Below are 24,540 nucleotides of genomic sequence, written 5' to 3' on the forward strand. Positions count from 1 at the left end.
TTTTATTCTTTTGTCTTGTCTTCCTTTTTACTCAGAAACTCAGAATTAGTTTCTAATGATTAAACAGAGGCCGTTCCTTTCAATTAAAAACAGAAAGAAAACTGGACAAAGATCATAAAAATAAATGGCCTTAGCAATAGCTGTATAGAATCTGTTGTTACAGATCCTCGAAAAATGAACCATGGGCCAACATAATTTTATTCTGGCGTCTCTGGGTACATGTGTAAGTGTACTGTGTACAAGACTAAGCAAGACTAGTGACTGCTTTTGTTTTGGGGGAAAGTGTGAAGGAAACTTGATTTTTGTTGTTGTTATTGTATCAGACTATGGCAATGATCAAGAGTGTGTGGTCGCACAAGGAAAGCTGGCTTCACTAACAGTCTTTCATCAATATGGGGAAAAAAAAATATTACTTAGTTTCTGTCTTCCATCACGTAGATAATTGCTCTGAAGCGGAAGATATTTCCCAGGAGAAGGATCCACAAAGAAGCTAGTCCCGACCGAATCAAGGTGTAGAAGCTCTTCATTTGAAAGTCACCTACCTCAGCGTCTTCTGAGCATCTCCCACCTCGCCATCACAGGGCGTCTCTATGATATGGCACACAGACCTCAACATCACAGGGTGTACCTAAGACGTGACACGTAGACAGCCTGGTAGGGGAAGGCATGGCATGCAGTCTGTGTTCTGCAGCGTGACTAGAGCCCACTGCCCTGGAATTCATCAGTCAGCACACGGAGAACTTGTGTTGATGGCTTGTTCGGCCTGTACTATTAAAGGCTTTGCTGAAGGACCTGTCAGCTTGTTGAAAAACCCTCACTGACAAGCCGCTGGTTTCCTCCCACAATCATTGCAGACTAAGAAGCCAGGCCAATTGGAATCAAGTGCTGCGGGACCCCAGTCTTTGCATTCCAAAGCCTTTTGGCATAATTTTTCACTTTCTACTCCTTTTATTCATTTCCCATTTTTAAAAAGCTACTAAGTTAGTTATTCTTGCTTCTGAAAATAATGAATCAGGATGTCAAACCATATTTGTATAGATCTTATTTAAATAATGTAGAAATATCTCTCCCTTCTAGCATATCTAAATTATTGATTTTTATTAACATTCAAGTGGTCTTGAATAACAACTACTGAAGAGCTTGGGGATTGATGTTGAAAGTGCTTTGAGCTTGTTCAACTCAGTCCCCAGAATACTGTGATGATGTGTGCAGGCCTAATTGCGAAGGGCTAATGTCAAGTAGCAGTGCTACTCACCGGATGTAATTATGTCTCGGAAATGTACATATGCAAACAAAGTGCCTCCTTGAGAAATGAATAGTGCTGACAGTCCCAGCACATGGCTGTGGCGTCCAGCTGAAAGGCCACCATATCTCCCAGCAGCTCACTCTCAGCAAAAGGACAGAGAGTAAATCACTCAAGACATGGTCATCTTTGTCAGTCTTCTTTGCTTAAACGTTTTGTTGTTGTTTTGGGTTTTTTTTTTTTAATTTTTTTTTTTTTTTTATGCAACCCAATAAAAAGATGAAAACCTCCTTTAGTTTGAAGCTACGCAAAAGCCCCAGACAGACTTGACCCACAGGCCATTGTTGGCAGACCAGAAAATGAGCCTCATTTTTATGGGTAAGCAAACCCGGACACTAGTCATGCTCCGTTATGTCATTATACCGGGGTTGTGTGGAAACCGGATGCCGTGAATATCTTCGATCATGATCTCAGTAGTATTCCTCCAAAATGGCACACATTTTTGTAAAGAGAACTTGAAGTGTAAATACTGTGTTTGTGCTGTAAATTTTGTGTATTTCAAAAAATGAAGTCTCATAAAAAATCAGATTTATTGATGTTTTGATTTTTTTATTATTATTATTACTGCTATATTGTGTGTAAGTGTTTGGGCTGTATGCATTACACATGTGCCTGTATTATTGGAAACCAAAAGAGGGTTTCAGATCCCATGGAATTGAAATATGGGTGCTGGGGGTTGAACTTGGTCCTCTGGAGGAGCAGCCACTGCTCTTAACCACTGTGCTATCTCTCCAGCCCTATGCTTTGAGCTTTAAGTCTCTGAAGATTGGCATTACTGTCCAGACTCAACAGTCATTTGAATGGTTGTCTGTGTGATGCATTTGGCTGTCGGGCTCTGCAGTGAACACTAATAAGTGTGAAGTAATGTAAGGAAAGGTTAGTACTAAGACATACTGGAGAATACTGCTGTATGGGAGGAGGGTATAGATTCTAAATGAAACTTGTTAAAAAGTTAATCATTTATATCATAATTCAGCAGGTCATTAGAGCAGAATTTGATGAGCAGTCAGTGGCCGGGAATTTCAAAATCTTAAAACCATTTAAGTGAAATTCTATAAAAGGCTAGAATGTATCTTAAGTTCATTTGTGATACTAAAATAAAATGCAGCATGCTTGGAGCTGGAGAGATGGCTGAGTGGTTAAGGGCACATACTGTTCCTTCTGAGGACCTGAGTTCAATTCCCAACATCCACATCAGGCGGCTCCAGAGAGATCTGACACCTCTGACTGATGTGTGCTCTTACAATCATGTGCTCCACCTCCCCACACCTACACATACCTAATTAAAATAATAAAAATAAATTCAAACAAAAATGTTTATAATCCCTGCATTCAGGAGGCTGAGATAGGAGATTTGCCATGAGTTCAAGGCCAGCCCAAGCTACATAGTGAGTTCCAGATAGTCTGTGCAACAAAGAGACCTTATCACAAAACCACCACCACTGTAAGGAATAATATCCAAGTATGAGTAATTTAGGAAGAACAGAAATGCATTACCTAATAGTTCTAGGGGAAACGTCCAAGGTCAAGATGCCTGCAGGTTCACTTGTCTGATGAGGACTGCTCTGCCCTTGTGACTTAAATCGCTCCCTCTTAGCAACATTACATGGGTGATTAAATGTCACAGAAACCAACCTGCCTCCAGAGTGCTGAGATGAAAGGTGTGTGTCACCGTGACCATCTTACATTTTTATTTTGTGTGCCTCAGGGAAAGGCGTATACGTGCCACGGCATACCTTCAGAGGTCAGAGGACAACTTGTAGGAGTCAGGTGTCTCCTGAGACATGGTCATTAGGCTTGGCAGCATGTGCCTTTACCTTTAGGGCAACCTCATCAGCCTGTTTTTTTTCCAGACTGGTATGGTGGCATACATCTGTCATCCCAGAAGGATGATTCTGAAGGATACAGCTGGAAGATAGTAAGTTCAAGGTCTACCCAAGCTACCTGGCCAGGAGAGAAGAATATGAAAGAATGAATATCCCAGATCTAGTGATGAAGGAGGCTTCTTTTTAGTCAAACTGCTCTTCCATCCCATTTAGTCTAATTCCAGCCCTAACTTAAAATCTGCACCATTAAATGACATTTTTCTACTCAAAAGTCTCCATGAAATTAATTCTTTGGCACTGAAATATGCTTGGACTGTAAGGGACAGATGTACCTTAAAGTTCTTTAAAAAGAGGAAATTCAGAGATGTATTCTGGATGTATATTATGGTTAATAATGTCCATTTGATAAGGTGTAGAATCAAGAGACAAGCCTCTGGGCACAGCTGTAAGGTGTCATCTCTGTTAGGCAAACTAGTGGGAAAGCGCATCCTACAGTGCGTGGGCAGGGCCTGTGTGGCAGCCCAGATAGAAGGAAGTCTTAGGGCGAAGCTTCTTCCTTTGTGAGCTGGCAGTCGACCCTGCTGGTGAGTGCCCACCATGCTGACAGCCTCCTTATCCCGTGGCTGCCACTGCCATCCATTGCTGGCACCTGACCCAACTCTTCAACCTTCAGACATAGATTAAAATCATTGGCCCTCCAGGAATGCCCCCAGGCCTTCATTGCCACCCTGGAACTGCAGAAGCACCCAGGCTCATGGACTGAGCAGCTTCTAGATGGCCGATGTGCAGACAGCCATTGTCGGGCTGCCTAGAGCAGATGGTATAGGCCAATCTAACCAATCCCCTTCAAGATGTGTTCATTCCATCAGTGATCTTTCTTTAGAGACCCCTGATAGGGTTGTTGCTCAGCTATGTCCATCCGTGCCTTGCCATGACAATTCTATGCCTAGAATGAAGGCATGGCTCTTAATCCCTTAAAGTCCAGAAACCCCATCTCTGGTTTCATACAGAAAATCCTGATTGGGAATGAATACAGTGATTAGCTTACTCTTGGCTCTGTCTACTTTGGCCTGAGAAATGGACCCTTTAACTCAAAGGAAGCTTTAAAGTTGAAAAGAGCACCGCCCTCCTGTGAAGCTAGGTGTATATGGAAGACTGAGTTCCTAGACTGCCCAAGTTGAAGGCAATACTCAAAAAGCATTGCAAAATTCAAATCTATTGATTAAATGCAACAAACCTTAATGTGTTGTTATGAGAGGGTAAATATTAACTAGCGAAGTAAAGACTGTAAGTGTGGCTAATATGTCACTGGGTGCTAGAGTATCTGCCTCTCATGTACAAGGCCTTGGCTTATATCTCCAGCACAGAAAAAAAAAACTTATATTTTAAATTTGGCTTTATAATTCTAATTGGTTCTTCTGCTTTCCCTCACCTACGAACTTTGTATCTTACACTGTGCCAGCAACATTGTATTTTCACAAATGAGCTGTGCATTTCTAGATTGGCCTGTGCCTGTTGTTTGTGCTTCACCTGCCTTTTCCTTCTTTCCATTAGTCTCCCATTCATACCTCTTCACCTGTCACTAGTCTTCGTTAGGGCTTCGATGGCTGTGATGAAACACCATAACCAAAGGCAAGTTGGGGGGAAAGGGTTTTATTTCATCTAACATTTTCATATCAGCCATTCCTCAAGGAAGTCAGGAATTCAAGGCAGGGTCCTGGAAAGCCATGGAATGCTGCTTGCTGGTTTGCTCCCCATGGCATGCTCAGACTGTCTTCTTAGACGATGCAGGACCAGCTTGCCCAGGAGGTTGTCACTGCCCACCCTGGGCAGAGCACATCCACCTCAATCAAAATTCAAAAACTGCCACCACAGGGTTGCCTGCAGGCTAATGTGTGGAGGCATTTCCTCAATTGTGGTTCTTGCCTCGCAGATGATCCTCTAGCTTCTGACACATTGACAAAAAAAGTCATCACATTCTAAGACATTTTTCAATCTTTCTTTTTATTTTATCCATTATTATTGTAGAGAAGAGGGTACTGTGCCATAATGAGTATGTGGAGGCCAGAAAAACATTCTTCCCGGCCAATGCACCAAATGTCATTGGGCCCACTAGGCCAATGCAGATGACAAAAAATTTTTGTAATCAAGTCACTACTGATCCATCTGGGCTATACAATGGACTCAGGAGCTGACCTATGGCCACCACCACTCCCTCACACCAGAATGTTACAAAGCTTTTAAGCTTGAAAACCATAAACATCTATGCCAAGTTACACTTACATTTTGTGGAGTCAATTCTCTTTTTTCTTTTTCTTTTTTTCTTTTTGTTGCAGGTTCCATTGATGGAATTCAAGTCACCATGGTTCTTCAGCAAGCATCCACGTACTGAGCCACCTCACTGAACTTACTAAGACATTTTCTAAGACACTGCTATGTCACATGAGTTCTCTTTAGATTGATGTGCAGTGCCAAGGTCCAGCCCCAGGTGAGGTCAGGGCCTGAAAAAGGGTGGATGTAAGAGCGGCAAGAGAGGAATGAGTCAGGCACGGGGATTAGGAAGAGTTTAATGTCCAGACTTACAATCCAGGTGCTTCTTTAGTTATACAGACTTTAGTAGGCAGGAATAGATGCATATTGTTCCAAAACATAGATCATATCATTTTTGTCCCCAGCACATGTTTTAACTTCTACTTGGTCATAAGTTTAGTCATCATTGATAAACCAAGACAAAACAGAACTATCTTTTATAATCAGTTTCCATCATCAATCCAACAATCCAACTTTTAACAATATTGCAGTTCAATATTGCGGGGTATATTTTGCCAAAGCATGACAGCCTGTTCTCATGCTGGTAGCTCTTGTGGTTTCAAGGGCACTAGACAAAAAGAAAATCTCCAAACCAGCAAGGGCAGATTGTCATGTCCCAAACAGTGTATTATCAACTCTTAATAGCCAGAGTACTAATTGTCATTAGGCCTAAGAAAAGTCTTCAGGCCAAAGCTGCTGCAGTTATTATTTAATTTCTGCCGTAATAGAGTGTTTATATTTTATATACTTGTAGAATTTATTTATGTCTAATCTTGGTATTTTTTGTTCCATGGTCATACGACACTCCAGTGATCCTGTATGAGTTTACTTTTCTAAGAAAGGGAGGTCTTAATATTTTATGCTTTTATCATTTATCCACACCATTCTTTGTCCATCTGTAGTAGGAAAAGACTTTTAATTTGATCTGCTGCCAACTTCTCTAGCCTACCAAATGTTTACTAAAGTTTACTCTGTTCTGCCTGTTTTGATTCTGAGGAAGCGCAGGGCAGATGTGCCCAGAGTACCTTTGAGTCAGAGCCTCAGAAGGAGGTCTCTGGCCTAATTATTTGAGTCACAACCTCCAGGGCATAAAGAAGAGCTTCAAGTAGGTCCAGATAAGGATATCTTCCTAAAAGTGGGAGGGGTGGCATTTTCTTCATGGTACTAAGTTTTAAAGTGGTCTGTTACATAGCAAGAGGTAATTTGTAGCAGCTGAGATACTGGGAAGAATGTTCACAATTTAATTGCAATCCTAAATGAAATTTGTTTCTATGTGAACTGGTCTAGATGCTCATTAGCAGATGAGCGAATAAAGAAAATTTGGTCCATATAGCATGATGGGATTTTATTCAGCTATGGTGGAGAATGAGGTTATGGTATTTGCAATAAAGTGGAAGGAAGTGGGGGTCTTGTTAAGTAAAATATGCCTCATAAAGATAGTACTTTTTTTTCTCCTCATACACCAAATCTAGATTTTAAGTGGGCCTGGAGGGCTAGCGAGATGATTCAGTAGTTAAGAAGGTGAACTGTTTTTACAGAGGAACATCTCCCGGGAAGTTCCCAGTGTGCTCGCAGAGTGGCTGACATCTTTAGGTGCTGTTAGTTTTATAGAAGCCAGGTGTGGTAGCACATGCCTCTACAGCCAGTGTTTTCTGGCTGAAGCAGGAGTACTGCTGCACATTAGTGAGTTTCAGGTAAGCCAGACTGCAAAGAAATGTGAACTCAAAAAAAAAAAAAAAAAAAAAAAAAACCCATTCCCTCCACTTCCATTTAACATTGTGCTGAATGACTAAACCAATGAGATTTAGCAGGGAAAAGAGGCATGAGAATTAGAAAAATAAAATTGTCTTTATTTATAGTAACATCAGAATGCACCTGAAGGACAGGAAAGATGTGCTGCCATGTCAGAAAGCCTGATTTGATACCAGGAACCTACATGGTAAAATGAGAGAGCCAGCTCCTGCAAGTAGTCCTCTGACCTTCATAGTAGTGACACACACACACTCACACTCACACAGGCACAAAGTACATAAGACTAGCATAACTCAATTTTAATTTGGTCTATTTATTAATGACACCCCTTCCACATAAAAGAAGACAGCAAGCTTGCTTTTGTTTGGTTTTAATGGATCTGGGAAAATCTGTCTGAAATCATGTAGGAATGAAAGGCCAGGGACCCACAGGTATTATTTATTAGGGAGAAACCAGCTGTGAGACTTGCTCTACCTTGTCCTGAAAGTTCACTAAGGTTGGAGTGATGGAAATTGTGGTTTGGAAGCAGGATCTAGGAAAGTTGCCAGTTGAACAAGCAGGAAGAGTAAACGGAAGATTTTTGGATTAATAGATGGTGTGCAGAGTGATCAGTGTTTACTCCACTACAAATTTTATAACTAAAGAAAAAAATTAGGAATAGTGCTACCTCAAGATCCAGCTATACCACTCCTAGGCATATACCCAAAAGATGCCCTACCATTCAATAAGAATATTTTCTTAACTATGTTCATAGCAGCTTTATTTGTTAATAGCCAGAATCTGGAAACAACCTAGATGTCGCTCAATGGAGGAATGGATACAGAAAGTGTGGTACATTTACACAATGGAATGTTACTCAGCAATTAAAAATAAGGAAATCATGAAATCTGCAGGCAAATGGTGGTAATTAGAAAAGATTATCTTGAGTGAGGTAACCCAGAAGCAGAAAGACACACATGGTATATACTCACTTATAAGTGGATATTAGCCATATGATATAGGATAAACATACTAAAATCTGTAGTTCTAAATTAGCTAAATAACGAGGACCCTAGGGAAAATGGTTAATCCTCATTCAGAAAGGCAAACAGGATAGATATCAGAAGTAGAAGGAACAGGAGAGGAGCTTCCAGATAGGACCTCTGAAAGATTCTACTCCAGGGTATTGAAGCAGATGCTGAGACTCACAGATAAACTTTGGGCAGCGTGCTGGAAACCTTATGGAAGAAGATGGAGATGGAAAGACCTGGAGGGAACTCCACAAGGAGAACAACATAGCAAAAACCCTGGGCCCAGGGGGTCCTGCAGAGGTGATACTCCAACTGAAGACCATGCATGGAGAGGAACTAGACCTCCTGTTCAGAGGAAGCCCATTGGCTGCTCAGTTTCCAAGTGGGTACCCTAGTAAGGGGATCAGGGACTGTCTCTGACATGAACTCAGTGGTGGGCTCTTTGATCATCTCCCCCTGGGAGGTGTAGCTATGCCAGGCCACAGAGGAAGATGATGCAGTCAGCCTTGATGAGACCTGATAGGCTAGGATCAGGTGGAAGGGAAGGAGGACCTCCCCTATCAGGAGACTAGGGCAAGGGCATAGGGGGACAAGAGGAAGAGTGGGTGGAACTGGGAGGAGACGAGGGAGGAGGTTGCAGGGGGGATACAAAGCAAATAAATTGTAATAAATAAATTTTTACAAAGCTAAATGAAAAAAATTTTAAATAATAAAACAAAAATTCATACTGCATACATGTGTCAGATTATCATAGTACACCCCATAAATGTAGGGTAAAAGGGCCAAGAAAAACACTCTGACCTTGATTTGACCCTGAGACCAGGGCAAAGAACACACTGACCCTCACATGACCCCAAGACCAGGGTCAAAGGAAAGAACACCCTGACCCTGACTTGACCCAGAGACCCAGTGCCAAGAAACCACCATCGCCACCACCACCAATCCCTGAGCCTCAAGATCAGGCCACATGATCCTCGAATCCATGGAAAGCTCTGTTCCCCTTCCCCCCAGGAAACTATATAAATCCTGTCTTTTGCTCAGTTCTCTGTAGCTTCTCACATGAGCAGAGGCAGCCACCCTCCTGGATTTTTTTCCTCCCAATAAACCTTTTGTGTGAGGTTTGTTGTGTGGTGCACTGGGGAAAGCTTCTTGCGCCAGAGAAGGGCTGTTACACCTTTGTTGGGAGTGCCTTTTCCCTTAGAGATATAACACAATAGACACATACAGTTACTCTAGCAAATATTTTCTTGACGTAAAGCTAGCAAGGTGATGGTATATGACACAGCTATTCCAGGGAAAGCACACACGTCTTTTTTCTTAATTTTATTTATTCTTCTCTCACATATATCCCAAAGGCAGTTTCTCCTCCCTCCCTCCTTCCTTCCTAGCCCCCGCATCTATCCCTAGAAACTACATTTCTGTGGACACACTTCTTAATAAATTATGAGACATCAGTTTCCATAGAAAGGAAAAGTAATGAGACATTTGTTTGACATGAGATTCAAAAATTCCAGATAAAAACAAAATTTAAAATAAAAACAAAAAAACCTCCCAAAACTTAAAATTTCATGTAACTTGTAATGATTTTCAGTATTCAAAGTAATGATAATTTTTACATGAAAATGAGCCCAGAGAAAGTCATAAAGCTGAAAAGCTAGTATAAAAGTCCTTATAAACTCAGTCCTTTGCGTAAATCCTGAGTTTGCACGATAGTCCTGGCTACCTATAATAATAGTGGTTCTTACAGCATTAATGAGTAAACAGTGAGTTGCCGAATAATATATAAAATGTACTTTTGCTATTGCAATGCTCAAACACAAGAAAACTATGTGTTGGTATATTAAAGACATGTCTCTCTATGTCATTAAAACTTAAAAAATGTAAATCGGTTTTTGGTTTACTCCTATACCCCAAGCACTTAGGAAGCTAAGGTAGGGTGATTACCGTGCGTTTGAAACCAGCCTGGGTTAGGGAGAGACCTCGGCTCAGAAAACAACTAAGAATCAAGCAGAAACATCAGAAAATGGGAGATGGGTAGGGTACATAAATTTGGAAGTTTCCATCTCCGCCTGCAAGGAGGAGCGCAGACAAAGCTGGCCAGGTCAGGTGGGATGACAAAGGCAGGCATGGTTTGGGCGACTTCCTACGGCAGTTCAGTGAAGGAGCTGTGGGACAGGGTGGCTTCTCAGGGGCAGGCGCGGGGCCGGTCATTGAAGCGGCCCGTCCACGCGCCCTAGCGGCTGCTCCGTGCGCCCGCGACGCTCTGGGCGGGAGCTCTGGGCGCGAGCTCGTCCCCCTGCGGGGCGGGGCCTGCGTCAGCGTGCGTGCCCCTGGGGTTTCGGCCAATCAGCGGAGAGCTAGGTCCGGCCACGCTGACTTTTCTCCCGCCCGAAGGCGCGCTCTCCTCAAATGCTTCGAGGCCACGGAGATGCGGGCTCCTCGCTGGAGGAGCAGCTGAAGTAAGGCGTGGTGCCGTGAGGGCCGGGCTCGGCGGCTCGGCCTCCACGCTCCTCCACGGCGCAGGCGGGCCACAGCCGCCTCGGCCAGACGGAGAGGGCAAGAGGAGGGCAGCTCGCTGCCGGGGCTGCTGGGGCTGGGCAGGGCCCGAGGCCTGACAGCTCCGGAACGGCGGGGTGGGGCCGAGGGGGCGGGTCAGGCCGAAGGGGCGGGTCAGGCCGAGGGGGTCGGGGTTCTGGGCTGAGGGAGTCGGGGTCAGGCCGAGGGGGTCGGGGTTCCGGACTGAGGGAGTCGGGGTTCCGGACTGAGGGAGTCGGGGTTCCTGAGGGAGTCGGGGTCAGGCTGAGGGAGTCGGGGTTGGACCGAGGGAGTCGGGGTTCCGGGCTGAGGGAGTCGGGGTCAGGCCGAGGGAGTCGGGGTCGGACTGAGGGAGTCGGGGTTCCGGACTGAGGGAGTCGGGGTCGGACTGAGGGAGTCGGGGTTCCGGACTGAGGGAGTCGGGGTTCCGGGCTGAGGGAGTCGGAGTCAGGCCGAGGGAGTCGGGGTCGGACTGAGGGAGTCGGGGTCGGACTGAGGGAGTCGGGGTCAGGCTGAGGGAGTCGGGGTCGGACTGAGGGAGTCGGGGTCAGGCTGAGGGAGTCGGGGTCGGACTGAGGGAGTCGGGGTCAGACTGAGGGAGTCGGGGTCAGGCTGAGGGAGTCGGGGTTCCGGGCTGAGGGAGTCGGGGTCGGACCGAGGGAGTCGGGGTCAGGCCGAGGGAGTCGGGGTTCCGGGCTGCGGGAGTCGGGGTCGGGCTGAGGGAGTCGGGGTTCCGGGCTGAGGGAGTCGGGGTTCCGGACTGAGGGAGTCGGGGTTCCGGGCTGAGGGAGTCGGGGTCAGGCTGAGGGAGTCGGGGTCGGACTGAGGGAGTCGGGGTTCCGGGCTGAGGGAGTCGGGGTTCCGGGCTGCGGGAGTCGGGGTCGGGCTGAGGGAGTCGGGGTTCCGGGCCAAGGGAGTCGGGGTCTGGCTGAAGGTCGGGTCGGGCTGAGGGATTTGGGCTCCGGGCTGAGGGAGTCCGGGTTCCAGGTTAAGGGATTTGGGGCCTAGGGAGTTAGTAGTCAAGGGCTAAGGAAATGAGGGGACAGGGATGGGAGGGTGTGGTCCTGGCTGAGGGACTTGGTGGTGAGGGACTTAGGAAATTAGGAAGCTGGGCCTAGAAAGTTAGGGTCGGGGCTGAAGGAGGTAGGGAAGTAGAGGTCCGGACCTAGGGAATTAGGGTCAGGCTGAGGGAATTAGAGGGCAGGACCCTAGGAGGTAGGGGTCAAGGGTTAAGGGAATCTGGAAGTGGAACTTTGGGAATTGGAATCACCAGAAAGGATTAGGGATTGGAGCCTAGGGGGACTAGAGGGCGGGGCCTAGGAAATAAGGATTCGGTTGCTGACGGAATTAAGGGCTCTGGCTAGGGAATTAGGAGTCAAGGGCTAAGGATAACAGGAAGAGGGGTCTGGGGAGTTAGGGATCATGGCCAAGAACTTTGGGGTCAGAGCCAAGGGAAATAGGGGTTGGGGCCTGAGGGAATTAAGGGCCTGCCCCTAGGTTATTAGGGTTGTGGTCTAAATGAATAAGGGGCGGAGTCTTGGAAAGTGGGGTAGGGTCGACGAGAATTGAGGATCTGGGGCTTAGGGAATTTGTGCCTGAGCCCTAGGGGTTGAGGAGGAGGGCCTAGGGATTGAGGGGTAATGAGATAAGTAAACCAGGCAGGACAATAGGGAATTTGGGATTTGGATGTAGAAGTTTAAGGATTTAGAGGTCAGACACTGAGAAAATTAAGGGTTTGGATATGACATTCTGGGTTAGGATCTAGGGAGCAGGTAGGGGTTGGGCACTGAAGAAATTAGAGATCTGGGCTGAGGGCCTAGAAAATTAATGGCTGGGCACTAAGGAAATCATGAGTTGCTGCTGAGGCAATTTGTAGTTGAGGTGAGGGAAATGGGACTAAGGGAATGAAGGATGATGGGTTAGGTATGCTGGGGCTGAAGGTATTTAGGGTGAGGAAATAGGGGTTTTGTTAGAGAGTTTGGGAGCTAAGAGAAATAGTTGTGGGAATCAGTAAGTGAGAAAGTGAGAGAAATTGGGGTGAGGGGATGAGGAAATGAAGGGTCTTAAAGGGTGAGAGGTTGGGGCCTAGAGGATGTAGAGGTAAAGGAATAGGGGCCTGGAGCCTGGGGGAATAAGGAGTGCAGAGGAGGGTTGTTGGAATTGAGGGAACTAGTAGTTGGGTCAGAGAATTAATGATTGGCCCTGAGGGAATTGGGGGTAGGAGCCAGATTAATTAAGGATTGTGAGTGAGGTGATTAAGGATTGGGTTTGAGAGAATTAAAATTGAACTTCGAATGACAGAATTAGCGGAAGTGGGTGAGGGAATTAGAGTTTAGGGCCAAGAGAAGTAGCGTTTGGGGACTGAGGGACTTAGGGGTTGGGGTGGAATTTGGGAGTTCTATATGAGAGAATTAGGGTTTGGGATGAGGGAATTAGGGCATGTGGGTGAGTCCAATTAGGGAGTTGGAACTGAGAAAAATAGGTGTTGTGTGGGATGAGGGAATGAGGAGTTAAAGATTGAGAGAATGTGTCTTTCTGGGAACTAGGGATTGAATCTGAGGGAATGAATGGGGATTAAAGGCACTAAAGAGTTTAGGGATTAGGGGCTTTTAGGTGAATTTAAGGCTTGGGGGAATGTAGGGTGAGAGAAGGAGGGACTTGGAACCAAGATAATGAGGGCTGAATGGTTGGCGGACCGGGGCGTGGGTATGTGTGGAATTGAGAATAGAGGGCTGAGGGGCCTAGTGAGTAAAGGTGCTTATTCTCAAACCTGAGCAGAATTAATATATATATATATATATTCCTTGAATTCAAACAGAGAAATTTGGGGGCTTTGCTGAGTTTTGTTTACTTTTAAACAAGGAAACATCTAAAGATGGTGCCTCGTGGAAGAAAGCATTCTGGGAAACCTGGGAAGCCACCATCAGTGGATCAGCCTAAAAAAGCCTTTGACTTTGAGAAAGAAGATAAAGATCTATCTGGTTCAGAGGAGGATGTTGCTGATGGTAAATATATGTAGTGTTGGGTATTAACAATGCCTTATAGTTCATTTATTTTGAACCCACTATACTTAAAACAGAATTAGGCATTTTCACATACTTTGTATCTCATCAGATCTTGAAAGAGTATTCCTTACCTTTGCATTCCCAATTACTTGGTAAACAGTACATGACCAGATTTTTAAAATTTGCTTTTATAAAATGGCTCATGAATTGTGATATATTTTTAATTTTTCAGAGAAAATATTACATTTGTTTATCTGCTTTTAAAATTTGTTACAAAATTCTGAAGAACTGAAAATAGATTTCTTTAAAATTTACCAAAATAGCATACTTAATTTCAAATTTTATCAATACAGAAAAGACTCCAGTAATTGATAAACATGGAAAGAAAAGACCTGCAGGAATAATTGAAGATGTGGGGTAAAATGTTTAAAAAATACTTAAGGGTGGTACACATGTGTGTGAGGGGGGTTGTAAGGGTATGTGTGCATGGGTTCTGAGCACTTTATCTGGGTATTAAGGTTGAATATCAGGTATTTATGCTTGCAAAGCATTTAACTAACTGAGCTATTTCCCAAGTCCCAAAAATGTTTTTCTTCAATAAAGTTAAGAAAAATTTACTTTAGTTTATCTAGCAAGTAGGGATATAAAATACTTGGTATGTGGTATTCCAAAACAAGTATATTGTGAATCTCTAATTAAAAGATTTTTATTTATTTTTGTTAACTTGGGAGGCAGAGGAAGGTGGATCTCTGTAAGTTCAAGGCCAGCCTGGTTTACAGAGTGAGTCCAGGAGAGTCAAGGCTACAAAGAGAAACCTTGTCTCAAAAAATGGGAATTCTTTTGTTCATTTTATTTTTGATGGTGCTAGGGATCAAAACCTAGAGCCTTGAGCATATTTGATAAATGTTCTACCACTGAATTAAACTCCTGGTCTGAATTTTTTTTTTTTTTTTTTTTTTTTACAGAGGTGAAGTTCAGAATATGCTGGAGAAATTTGGAGGTATGTTTTTGGGAGATATATTTAAAGAAAATTGTTTAAAACTGTACAGTAATTATATAATAGGAAATTAGTTTACTATGTGAATATTGTTTAGTGCCTTGTTTTCGTTTATGGAGTTTTGCATAAATATTCATGATTTAGTATCATAAATTTTCTTAACCTTGTTCATGATATGAAAAATAAACATGGTATGTTAATAAGTTTAGAAAACTAGAGGGAAAGCTTTTTTCTACTTTATGTTCACAGAATAAGTGATATCTAATTTATTTTCTAAGGTTCTTCTTGCACTCTTTCCTTTATGGAGGAGGATATAAATTAAAGTGTCAGAAGAGAACTATTGTTGCCAGGTAGTGGTGGTGGTGCACGCCTTTAATCCCAGCACTGGGGAGGCAGAAGTAGGCAGATCTCTTTTGAGTTTGAGGCCAGCCTGGTATACAGAGTGAGTCCAGCACAGCTAAGCTACGTGGAAAATCCCTGTTTTAAAAAGCAAAAAAAAAAAAAAAAAGAGAGAGAACTATTATTTTTTTATAGTAATACATGATACAACTAAAAGTAAAAGACAGCTTCTTTAGCCAGTAAGATTTTTAATCAGAGCCAAAGACCTTAGGTTTTAAATACTACTTTTATAAGAGTTTAATTAAGAGATAGCACTTTATTTGCTTCTTTCTGAGGCAGGGTCAGACTAACCTTAAACTGGGTATTTCTTTAAACTTGTGGGTGCTATGGACACAGGCATCAGTTATCTTGCCCAGTTTAACAGAACACAATTTTTTTTTTCCTTTTTACATTTCAGGGAGGGAGGTGGGCAGCATGTCATGGTGCATGTGTGAAGGGCAGACAACAACTTCCTGGTGTCTGTCAGTTATCTCCCTTCCAGATGGATGGATCCTGGGGATCATACTCAAATTGTCTGGCTTTGCTTCAAGTGCCTTTATTTGTTCAGCCATCTTCACCAGCCCAAAATTACTCTTTGGAAAAAAGAATAATGGTTTTCTATAAGGATTACTCATACCATTAAGTCTTATATTTAAGAATTGCTCTTTTAGGTAGTAACAAAATGCTTCTTTTATAAACTTATAAATGCTGAAAATTCAGAATATGTATTATAGTTACATCATAGTTATCAAAATGTAACTTTTATGGTTTAAAAAAATACATGCATAGCAAGCATTATTTGAAATACTGTTTTTTTTAATAAATTGCCATACTTACTAGTCATAAAAATGTCCTATAAAAACCACTGTGAACTGGGCTTGGTGGTGCACACTCAGATATTGGAAAACAGAGGCAGGTGGATCTCTGAATTCAATGCCAGCCTGGTCTACATGAAACTTCAACAAAACAAAACAAAAATAAAATAATACAAACCAACTCAAAGTTCCTCTAAAGTATAATAAAGTATTCCTAGATGCATTATTTAGGTATTTCACCCAGCTTTCCTTTATAAAAAAATGTTTAATAGTATTGACTTGCTTTATAAATTTTTATTAATACTTTTTGATTATTTTTAAAAATACAGTTAATGATGAGTTCTAATAAATGCACCAAGTATGGCCTATCAAATGGGGGATGTATAGTATTTTGACATATTTAGCTTTTATTAGTGTTTGTTCATTAAGTAAAGTCTGGCCTTCATCTTTGTTTTATCAGCTTTAAATTTTAACTCGGTTATAAAAATCAAATTTGAGATTAAGGTTGGGTATTTTGTAAATTATTACAAAATATTTGAGACCAAAATGTTTCAGAATTCAGCCATTTTTGGATTTAATAATATTTGCAAAGACTTTACTGGCTGAGCTTCCCTAGTCTGGAAATTCAAAATTCTATGTGTTCTAAAATACAAAGCATTTTCAAAGCACATGTTGGTGCTATTTTTAAATTAAAATGTTTTAACTTAAATTTTATTTTATGATTATATGTATGATGTGTATGTGTGAGTGTGATGTAAATGTGCAATGGTACTTCTATGTAGGTCACAGTTTTTGGGAGGGAGTTTTGTCTTCCACTGGGGAGACATCTTTCAGAGCTTGTTTTGCCCCTTATGCCATAGATTCTCAGGATCAAACTTAGGTTCTCAGGCTTATGGCAAATAGCTTTTTTTTTTTTTCCTTTGTTTGAGGCAGGGGTCCTCTATGTTTCCTGGCTGGCTTGGAACTCACAGTTATCCACTTGCAAAGCTCTGCCCAAGTGCTGGGATTAAATGCATGCACTACCAGCCCAGTGCAAACATTTGTTTCCCTGTTAAACCACCTTCTCCCTGGTCCCTACATTTAATTTTAAATGTCCTTGATATTGCTGAATGAACCATACTTAACTTGATTATGTGGAACAAAATCATTTTCTTCAACATTAAATTTTGATGTTTATTTTGAATATAGCTGACATCAATAAAGCTCTTCTTGCCAAGAGAAAAAGAATAGAAATGTATACCAAAGCTTCCTTCAAAGCCAGTAACCAGAAAATTGAGCAAATTTGGAAAACACAACAAGAGGAAATGTAAGAGTTTAAGAACTACATCTTTGTCATTTCTTAGTATGTCCTGGTACAAATTACCTATGGAAAATAGCATCATCATCTGCTTATTAGTCTCTAGTGAAAATGCTTGGTTCTTATTTTCTAATCAAGTAGTCCTATAACTTCATGTCTTTTTAGAATTGAGATGTTTCTTAGAAGTCAGTGGAGATTACTTTTCCTTTTCCTTTTAAATAACTGGGAGGTTATTGATGTGGAAATATATTACTTGAGTAAAAGATGTACATGTCATAGAAACTATTGTTCGATAACTGTATAAAGATGTAGAAAAGTCAGTTTTATATTGTAAATAATTTATATATTTTAACTTGACTATTCCTTTGTACTAAGTCTTTGACATGCCAAAATGAGGGAGGAGCAACCTAAGTGAAATATTTTAATCTATTTATCAGAACTGCATTCAGTAGGAAAAATGAAAAGTTCCTTGGAAATTAAAATTAAGTTTTTCTGGAAAATATAAAATAAAACTTCCTTAGTTTTCAAGAGCTAAAGTATGAAAAAATGTTAGGAAAAAAGTACTGAAATCAACATAAATGTTTTAATTTTCCTAACTATTGTTTCCTTTTTCTAGCATATGATATGTGAATTTGTTTTGAATGTTTGTTTCACAGTGGTATGAAATTTGATAGGATTCATTGTTTTTTTCACAGACAGAAGCTTAACAATGATTATTCTCAGCAATTTGTGAGTTTGTTGCAGCAGTGGGAACTGGATATGCAGAAATTTGAGGAACAAGGAGAAAAACTAACTGTTAGTATCACAATTGACTTTATAATTAATCTATTATAACTAAGCCTCAAGTAGAAAAAAGAGCTTATCATATAGTATGTCCATAGAACTAAGACAAGTTTTTAAAACATTTTTTATTATTTATTACAATTTACTCACTTTGTATCCCGGCTGTGGCCCCCTCCCTCTTCCCAATCCTACCCTCCATCTCCCTTTTCCCCCTATGCCCCTCCTCTAGTCCATTGATATTGGAGGTCCTCCTCCCTTTCTATCTGACCCTAGCCTATCAGGTCTCATCAGGACTGGTCTCATCATTGTCTTCCTCTGTGGCCTAGCAAGGCTGTACCCACTAAGGGGGAGGTGATTAGAGAGCCAGCTATTGAGTTCATGTCAGAGACAGCCCCTGCTCCCCTTACTAGGGGCCCACTTGGAGACTGAGTCTATCTGAGCAGGGGTTTTAGGTCCTCTCCATGCATGGTCCTTAGTTGGGCTATCAGTCTCTGCAGGGCTCCCAGGGCCCAGTTTTTTGGGGGTCTGTTGGTCTCCTTTTGGAGTTCCTGTCCCCTCCAGGTCTTTCTATCTCCCCTTCTTTCATAATATTCCATGCAGTCTGCCCAAAGTTTGACTATAAGTCTCAGCCTCTGCATCAATACCTCCATCAGTAGAGTCTTTCACAGGTCATCTGTGGTAGGCTGCTTCCTGTTCCCTGTCTTCTACTTCTATTGTCTATTGCATTTGCCCTTCTGAATGAGGATTGAGCATCTTCCCTAGGGTCTTCCTTGTTTAGCTTCTTTAGGGCTATAGATTTTAGTATGTTTATCTGATATTATATGCTAAGACACGTTTTTATTATCCATTGTTCGTTACATGTTTTAATATTGCCAAATCATAATCCACAGAAGTATAGGTACATACAGTATTCCTAAAACCATTGGTCTTCTTAATAGTTGAGATCCTTGCAATTTTAAGTAATAGAAACTTGTCAATATATAAAAGGCTTACTGGTTTATATAAAAGAATTTGGGGATAAGTTAACTTTAAACAACACAGTTGAATAGGAGTAGGGGAGGGTTGCCCATTGTAGTGTCATTTGGGCTCTGCTGCTAGGTCCCCATGTGCTGACAGGAATCTAGAGAAACAAATTCATTGATGGTATTGCAGATTGAACCTAGGCCCTCAAAACTGTTCTACCACTAAACTCTTTTTTTACCTTTCATTTTGAAACAAGAGCTCATCAAGACACCCAGACTACTCTTGTACTCTGTAGCCTAGGTAGGACTTCAACATGTGACTGCCTGTCTCTGCCTTGAAAAAAGCTAGGGTTATAGGCCTGCACCAGGTCTGGCTACAGAGAGAAATTTAATAGTAACAGAAGGGGGAAAAATTGTTAAATTCTTGAGAATGAAAAAGACATTAAGTTGGACTGAGTATAGTCATCCTTAGAAACAAGAGAAAAGAGCATCTGAGTATGAATACAAATAAATGTAGATAAGTGATAGATACACATGGCGATGAAAAACTATTCTCTTTGGGTTCTGTTTTATGTAGTAGGGTCATCAGACAGCAAAATGTAATGCCACCATGTAAGGGTAACTAGAGTTGAATTTTACAAGATAGGTATTTAGCCAAGTAAATGTGACAGTATCAGAAGGCAACAAAATGTATGTGCAAAGGAGTATTATGCAACTTAATCTGGAAATTACAGTAAAAGGAAGAATGTAGTTTTTAGTCTTGAACTAATAAAATTGAGCTATAATCTACAGTACTAAAGAGTTAACCAGAGTGCTAGTGGTTGAATATACAATATACTAGAGAAACCACATATACCTGGTGCCATGGATTACAGAAACCTATTTGGAACCAAATTCTTTTTGAACAACAGTTATGAAACAATAGGTAATTTACTTTCATGTTTGAGTTTCCTCATCTTTGGAGGAACTGATGAATATCTATGCCAAATAGTTGCAGAGGACTGAGTATATATGTTATATATATATATATATACACACACACACATACACATACACACACGTACTTAAGGCCCTCAAAATAGTTAACATATTAATACAGTTAAATATATTTTAAATAGATTTAAATAATAAATATATTATTACAATACTATACAAAGGTTATCCCATTAATAGTGCCAAAATCTAAAATATAAGGATGTAAGTCCACTATCTGATGACCTTACTAAATAAAACAAAACATACCTATATTCCCAGCATTTGAGAGATAGAGACAGAGGGACCCAGCAAATTAAGGCCATTTTTGACTACATAGTAAATCTGAGGCCAGCTTGGACCCTGTCTCAAAACCTTGAAGACTAAGATTTCCTATTCAATCTTTTATGGTAGTATATGCTTGTAATCCCAGCTACTTAGGAGGCTAAGATAGAGTCATAAGTTCCAAGTCAGGTTGTACAACACAGTGAAACCTAGTCTCAAATATTTGGGGCTGAGCAATGGTTCAGAGGTGAAAAGTTCTTATTCCTCTTGCAGATGATCCAGGTTTGGTTCTCTGTATTCAAATGGCAGTTCATAATTGCCATTCAAGTAGTTTCAGTTTCTTCAGTTTCAGGAGATCCAACACCCTTATACTCAGGCACACAAATATGTTTTTTAAAAACTTATACTCATTGAATAATAGGGTTATTCTATGACAGGATATTATAGTTAGTGGTAAAAAGTATTTAAACTTAATCATAAGAGTTGTTAAAATACTAAAGTTATTAACCTTAAGTTATATACCTTTAAGTTTAACATGGAATTATTTTTGGCTAAATTTAAAAAGGACTGGGATAGAGCTCAGAGCTAAGTGTCTGCCTAGCATGTATGAAGCTCACAATAACAAAAACACTTTTACCAAATTATTATTACATTTTTTTTTTGTTTATAGAATCTTTTTCGACAACAACAGAAGATTTTTCAGCAGTCTAGAATTGTTCAGAGCCAGAGACTGAAAGCAATCAAACAGCTACATGAGCAGTTCATGAAGGTGAGTTATACATGGTAATATGTTTTTGTTTTGTTGTGTGTCTCTTTTTGTTTTTGTTTGAGTCAGGGCTCACTATATAGCCTTGCTGGTCCAGAACTTACTATGTAGACTAGGCTGGCTTCAGACTCACAGAGATTTTTTTATTGCCTCTTCTTCCCAAGTGCTGGTATTAAAGGTGTGTGTCATCATACCCAGCTAACTTATGTTCTTCTTTAATATTGTATATGAGTGTTTTTATATGTATGTGTGTACCCCATGTATATGCCTGGTACCCACTGAGGTCAGAAGAGGGTAGTGGATCCTTTGGAACTCAAGTTTATAGATGGTTATGATCTGCCATATGGGGACTAGGAAGCAAACCCCAAGTCCTCTGTGGAATAAGTGTTCTTAACCACTGAGCCAGCTCATGCCCTGTTCTTTGAGTCTGCCCCATTATCTTTCTAAAACATCCCCATGCAGAAAATGTGCCTATAGTCTCCCCTTCTAAATTTTTAGGTGTTTAGGATTTCCCTTCACATGATTCTTTTTAAGCTTCACAAACTATAAATGTCCATTAATCCAAACTCTATATAATTGCTTTTTGTGAATCCACAGACTTATGTATTTCTATGCTTTGGTTACACTATTCCTCTAGAATATTTTAAGTTCCCTTTTAATTAATGAAGTAATGTACTTTTTGTCAACTAAGGAGGAATCATAAATATGTTCCACTCTGTAGCTACAGGAGTTGAATTTCCATTCTTGTTATAAAGTTATGTTATTCTTATTTACATAATTTTTCTAATTGGAAAAAAGAAAACAATCATGTATTACTATTTTTTTTAGTTTCTCCATAGAATATAGTACCTTTTACATAATAGGCAATAGGAGAACTATTTGTTGAATTAAATAATTTTAAAAAACTTTTTAATTAGGTATTATGGCACATTCCTCTAATTGTAGTAGAGGGAGCCTGAGTCAGGATTAGCAAATTTGAGGTGAGCCTTGCCTATATTGTGAGATCCTGTTTTGAAAAACATACTAGGGCAGAGTTCAATCTATGGGACCCATATGGCAGGAGAGAATATAATGGCTCATGTATGTGTGACACACACACACACACACACACACACTCTAAATGAATGAAAATGTAATAAAAAATTGAAAAAATATAAGCCTACAAATTCTTTATTACTTAAGAAATGACTTCATACTACAGGTATTTTATTCCATTTTGTGAATTCAAGTCACACTGACTCTTAAGTAGATTATGCCCGGATGGTTTAAGAAACTTATCAGAAATCTTCAAAATTGTATTTACTGAAAGACCTCCTACTGTTTCATTTATAGATTTTGTTTTCTTCTTTTGAAACAGGGTCCTATGTTGCCCAGGCTAGCCTTAAATTCTCAATTCTTTATTTAGCGCTCTTCCCTATTCTTTTTTTTTATCATCTTGATCTTAATAATTCTTTAAACTGTTGTGCTTGGCAAAGATGCTACTGTCGTACTTTAAATAATTGCATTTGATTAATGTGTGATACCAAATTTGGTCTGTATAAGTTACTTAGAATGTTGGGATAAATAATAAGCATTATTTGAGTAATTAAAAGAGTTTTACAGTTTAGAACCTATGATTAAAAGTTACAGTTTATAACTAAAATGGCCTTTTTGTGTTTTTAGAGTTTGGAGGATGTGGAGAAGAATAATGATAATCTATTTACTGGAACACAAAGTGAACTTAAAAAAGAAATGGCTATGTTGCAAAAAAAAGTTATGATGGAAACTGTAAGTTCTACTTTAAATTGCAAAGATATGGATTAATGGAGGCACTGAAATGTTTTATTTGCTGAAATTTATATAACATTTAACTAAAAATTAAACATGTTTCATATCTCCTTTCATGAAACAGCAGCAGCAAGAGATGGCAAATGTTCGAAAGTCTCTTCAATCCATGTTATTCTGATGAGTCTTTGAAGAAAGAACTTGAACCTATGTAATATGATACAATTAAAATATTAGCTAAGAGGCATGACTTTAGAAATTATAGTTTAAACTATAATAATTAGCTTGTTTAAGTGGAAGATTTCTGTTCCTGTTAACTTCTAAATAAATCTAAACAGCTGTATAACTAAGCAGCTATTCTAATATGTCAAGCTTTCAGTTCTTTTGGTGTTAATAAAGATGATTTAAATTTATTTCAGTGTATCTCTTAAAAGTCTCAAGGTACAAAGTTCCAAGTATAGATGGTTCTGTTATTCTTTTCTAAGATAGCGTCTAACCTTCTTGCCCAGATTAGTTTCACATTCTTATGAGGAACTGATCCTTATACCTCAGCCTCCCACATGGCAGGAACAAGTACATACCATCACTCCTGGCTTACACTGTTCTCCTTTAAAGGAAAAAAAAAAACAAAACCCACAGAATCTTTTTATGTATACATCGTTATATGTTTACTAAAATAATAGATCGCCAATTCTACAAAAAGAATCTGCTATACAGTTTTAGTGTCTTGGAATAAATTATGAATGCTTAAATCATTAAAAAGATTGCTAAATATTAGTTCAATACATAATTTTATGAATGTTTTATTCAAGGTCATAAAGATAACCATTTAATTGGGCTGGTCTGTTTAATTGACACATGCCCCTAGTAGTGATTAAGAACATTATCCCAAACACAGCTAAAGTATTTATGATTTAAGTGCTTCACATCTGTGTTCAAATACAAATTACCTAGGTGTCTTTTCCATTGCAACATTAGTAAATATACTGAAGCTTGATTTCACATTCATTTCTAAACTTAAACTTTTTTTAATTTTTAAAATAGGCATTTACACAGAGAAACTTATGAAACACTCAATTCCATACATGTTGAATTGTTTCAGCATTTCTTTGAAGTCTAGTTTTGCTGAAACTGCATTCAGAACAACAAAACAGGTCCATTAGAAGGAAAGCAACAATTTTAAATTTTGTTCTAGAACCCACCTTTTAAAAAAAAAAAAACTTTAATTACACTTTATTCACTTTGTATCCCCCCATAAATCCCTAATTCCACCTTCCTTCCCCCTTTTTCACACATGCCCCTCCTCAAGTCCACTGATAGGGAAGGTCCCCCTCTCCTTCCTTCTTATCCTAGTCTATCAGATCTCATCAGGAGTGGCTGCATTGTGATCTTCTCTGGCCTGGTAAGGCTGCTCCCCCATCAGGGGGAGGTGATCAAAGAGCAGGCCAATCAGATTATGTCAGAGGCAGTCCCTGTTCCCATTACTATGGAACCCACTTGGACACTAAACTGCCATGGGCTACATCTGTGCAGGGGTTCTAGGTTATTTCCATACATGGTACTTGGTTGGAGTATGAGTCTTTGGAAAAACCCACCTTTTTAAGAGTTTAAACAAGTCTATATAATACTATCTTTTTATCATCTAGGAAGATAGTACCCTTCTACCATTAGCTTTGACATTAAAAGGACAGTTCAAATCTTTTAATTCCTTTTTTTGGGGGGTGAAGGGTTGCCTGGTAGATCAAGCCAGGGCCTCAACCATTCTAAGTATTCACTCTTT

General features: G+C 40.3%; 3 protein-coding genes across 6 annotated transcripts in view; 2 read left to right on the forward strand and 1 right to left on the reverse strand.

Moving 5' to 3' along the window:
* The window catches only part of Gnptab (N-acetylglucosamine-1-phosphate transferase subunits alpha and beta), a 69,059-nt gene extending 67,230 nt beyond the window's left edge, over positions 1-1,829 (forward strand). For both annotated transcript variants that reach the window (XM_021640077.2, XM_060377873.1), the window contains one exon: positions 439-1,829. In XM_021640077.2, coding sequence (XP_021495752.2) covers positions 439-516 — 78 coding nt within the window. In that variant the 3' untranslated portion in view covers positions 517-1,829. The remainder of the gene's footprint in view (positions 1-438) is intronic.
* An 8,764-nt stretch (positions 1,830-10,593) lies between these two features.
* Positions 10,594-22,941, forward strand: Sycp3 (synaptonemal complex protein 3). Its single transcript, XM_021640084.2, has 9 exons — positions 10,594-10,660; positions 13,599-13,741; positions 14,095-14,158; positions 14,707-14,741; positions 17,120-17,237; positions 17,924-18,023; positions 20,901-20,999; positions 22,659-22,763; positions 22,888-22,941. The coding sequence occupies exons 1-9, from the start codon at positions 10,611-10,613 to the stop codon at positions 22,939-22,941; spliced, it is 768 nt and encodes a 255-aa protein (XP_021495759.2). The 5' UTR covers positions 10,594-10,610.
* The window catches only part of Chpt1 (choline phosphotransferase 1), a 37,606-nt gene continuing 35,861 nt past the window's right edge, over positions 22,796-24,540 (reverse strand). For all 3 annotated transcript variants that reach the window (XR_002476512.2, XM_021640082.2, XM_021640083.2), the window contains one exon: positions 22,796-22,967. Coding sequence is in view for 2 of the 3 variants with exons in the window: in XM_021640082.2 (XP_021495757.1) it covers positions 22,923-22,967 (45 nt within the window). In the remaining variant the exon portion in view is untranslated. The remainder of the gene's footprint in view (positions 22,968-24,540) is intronic.

Source organism: Meriones unguiculatus, chromosome 2, assembly GCF_030254825.1.
Source record: "Meriones unguiculatus strain TT.TT164.6M chromosome 2, Bangor_MerUng_6.1, whole genome shotgun sequence".
In the NCBI taxonomy this organism is placed as follows: Eukaryota; Metazoa; Chordata; class Mammalia; order Rodentia; family Muridae; genus Meriones; species Meriones unguiculatus.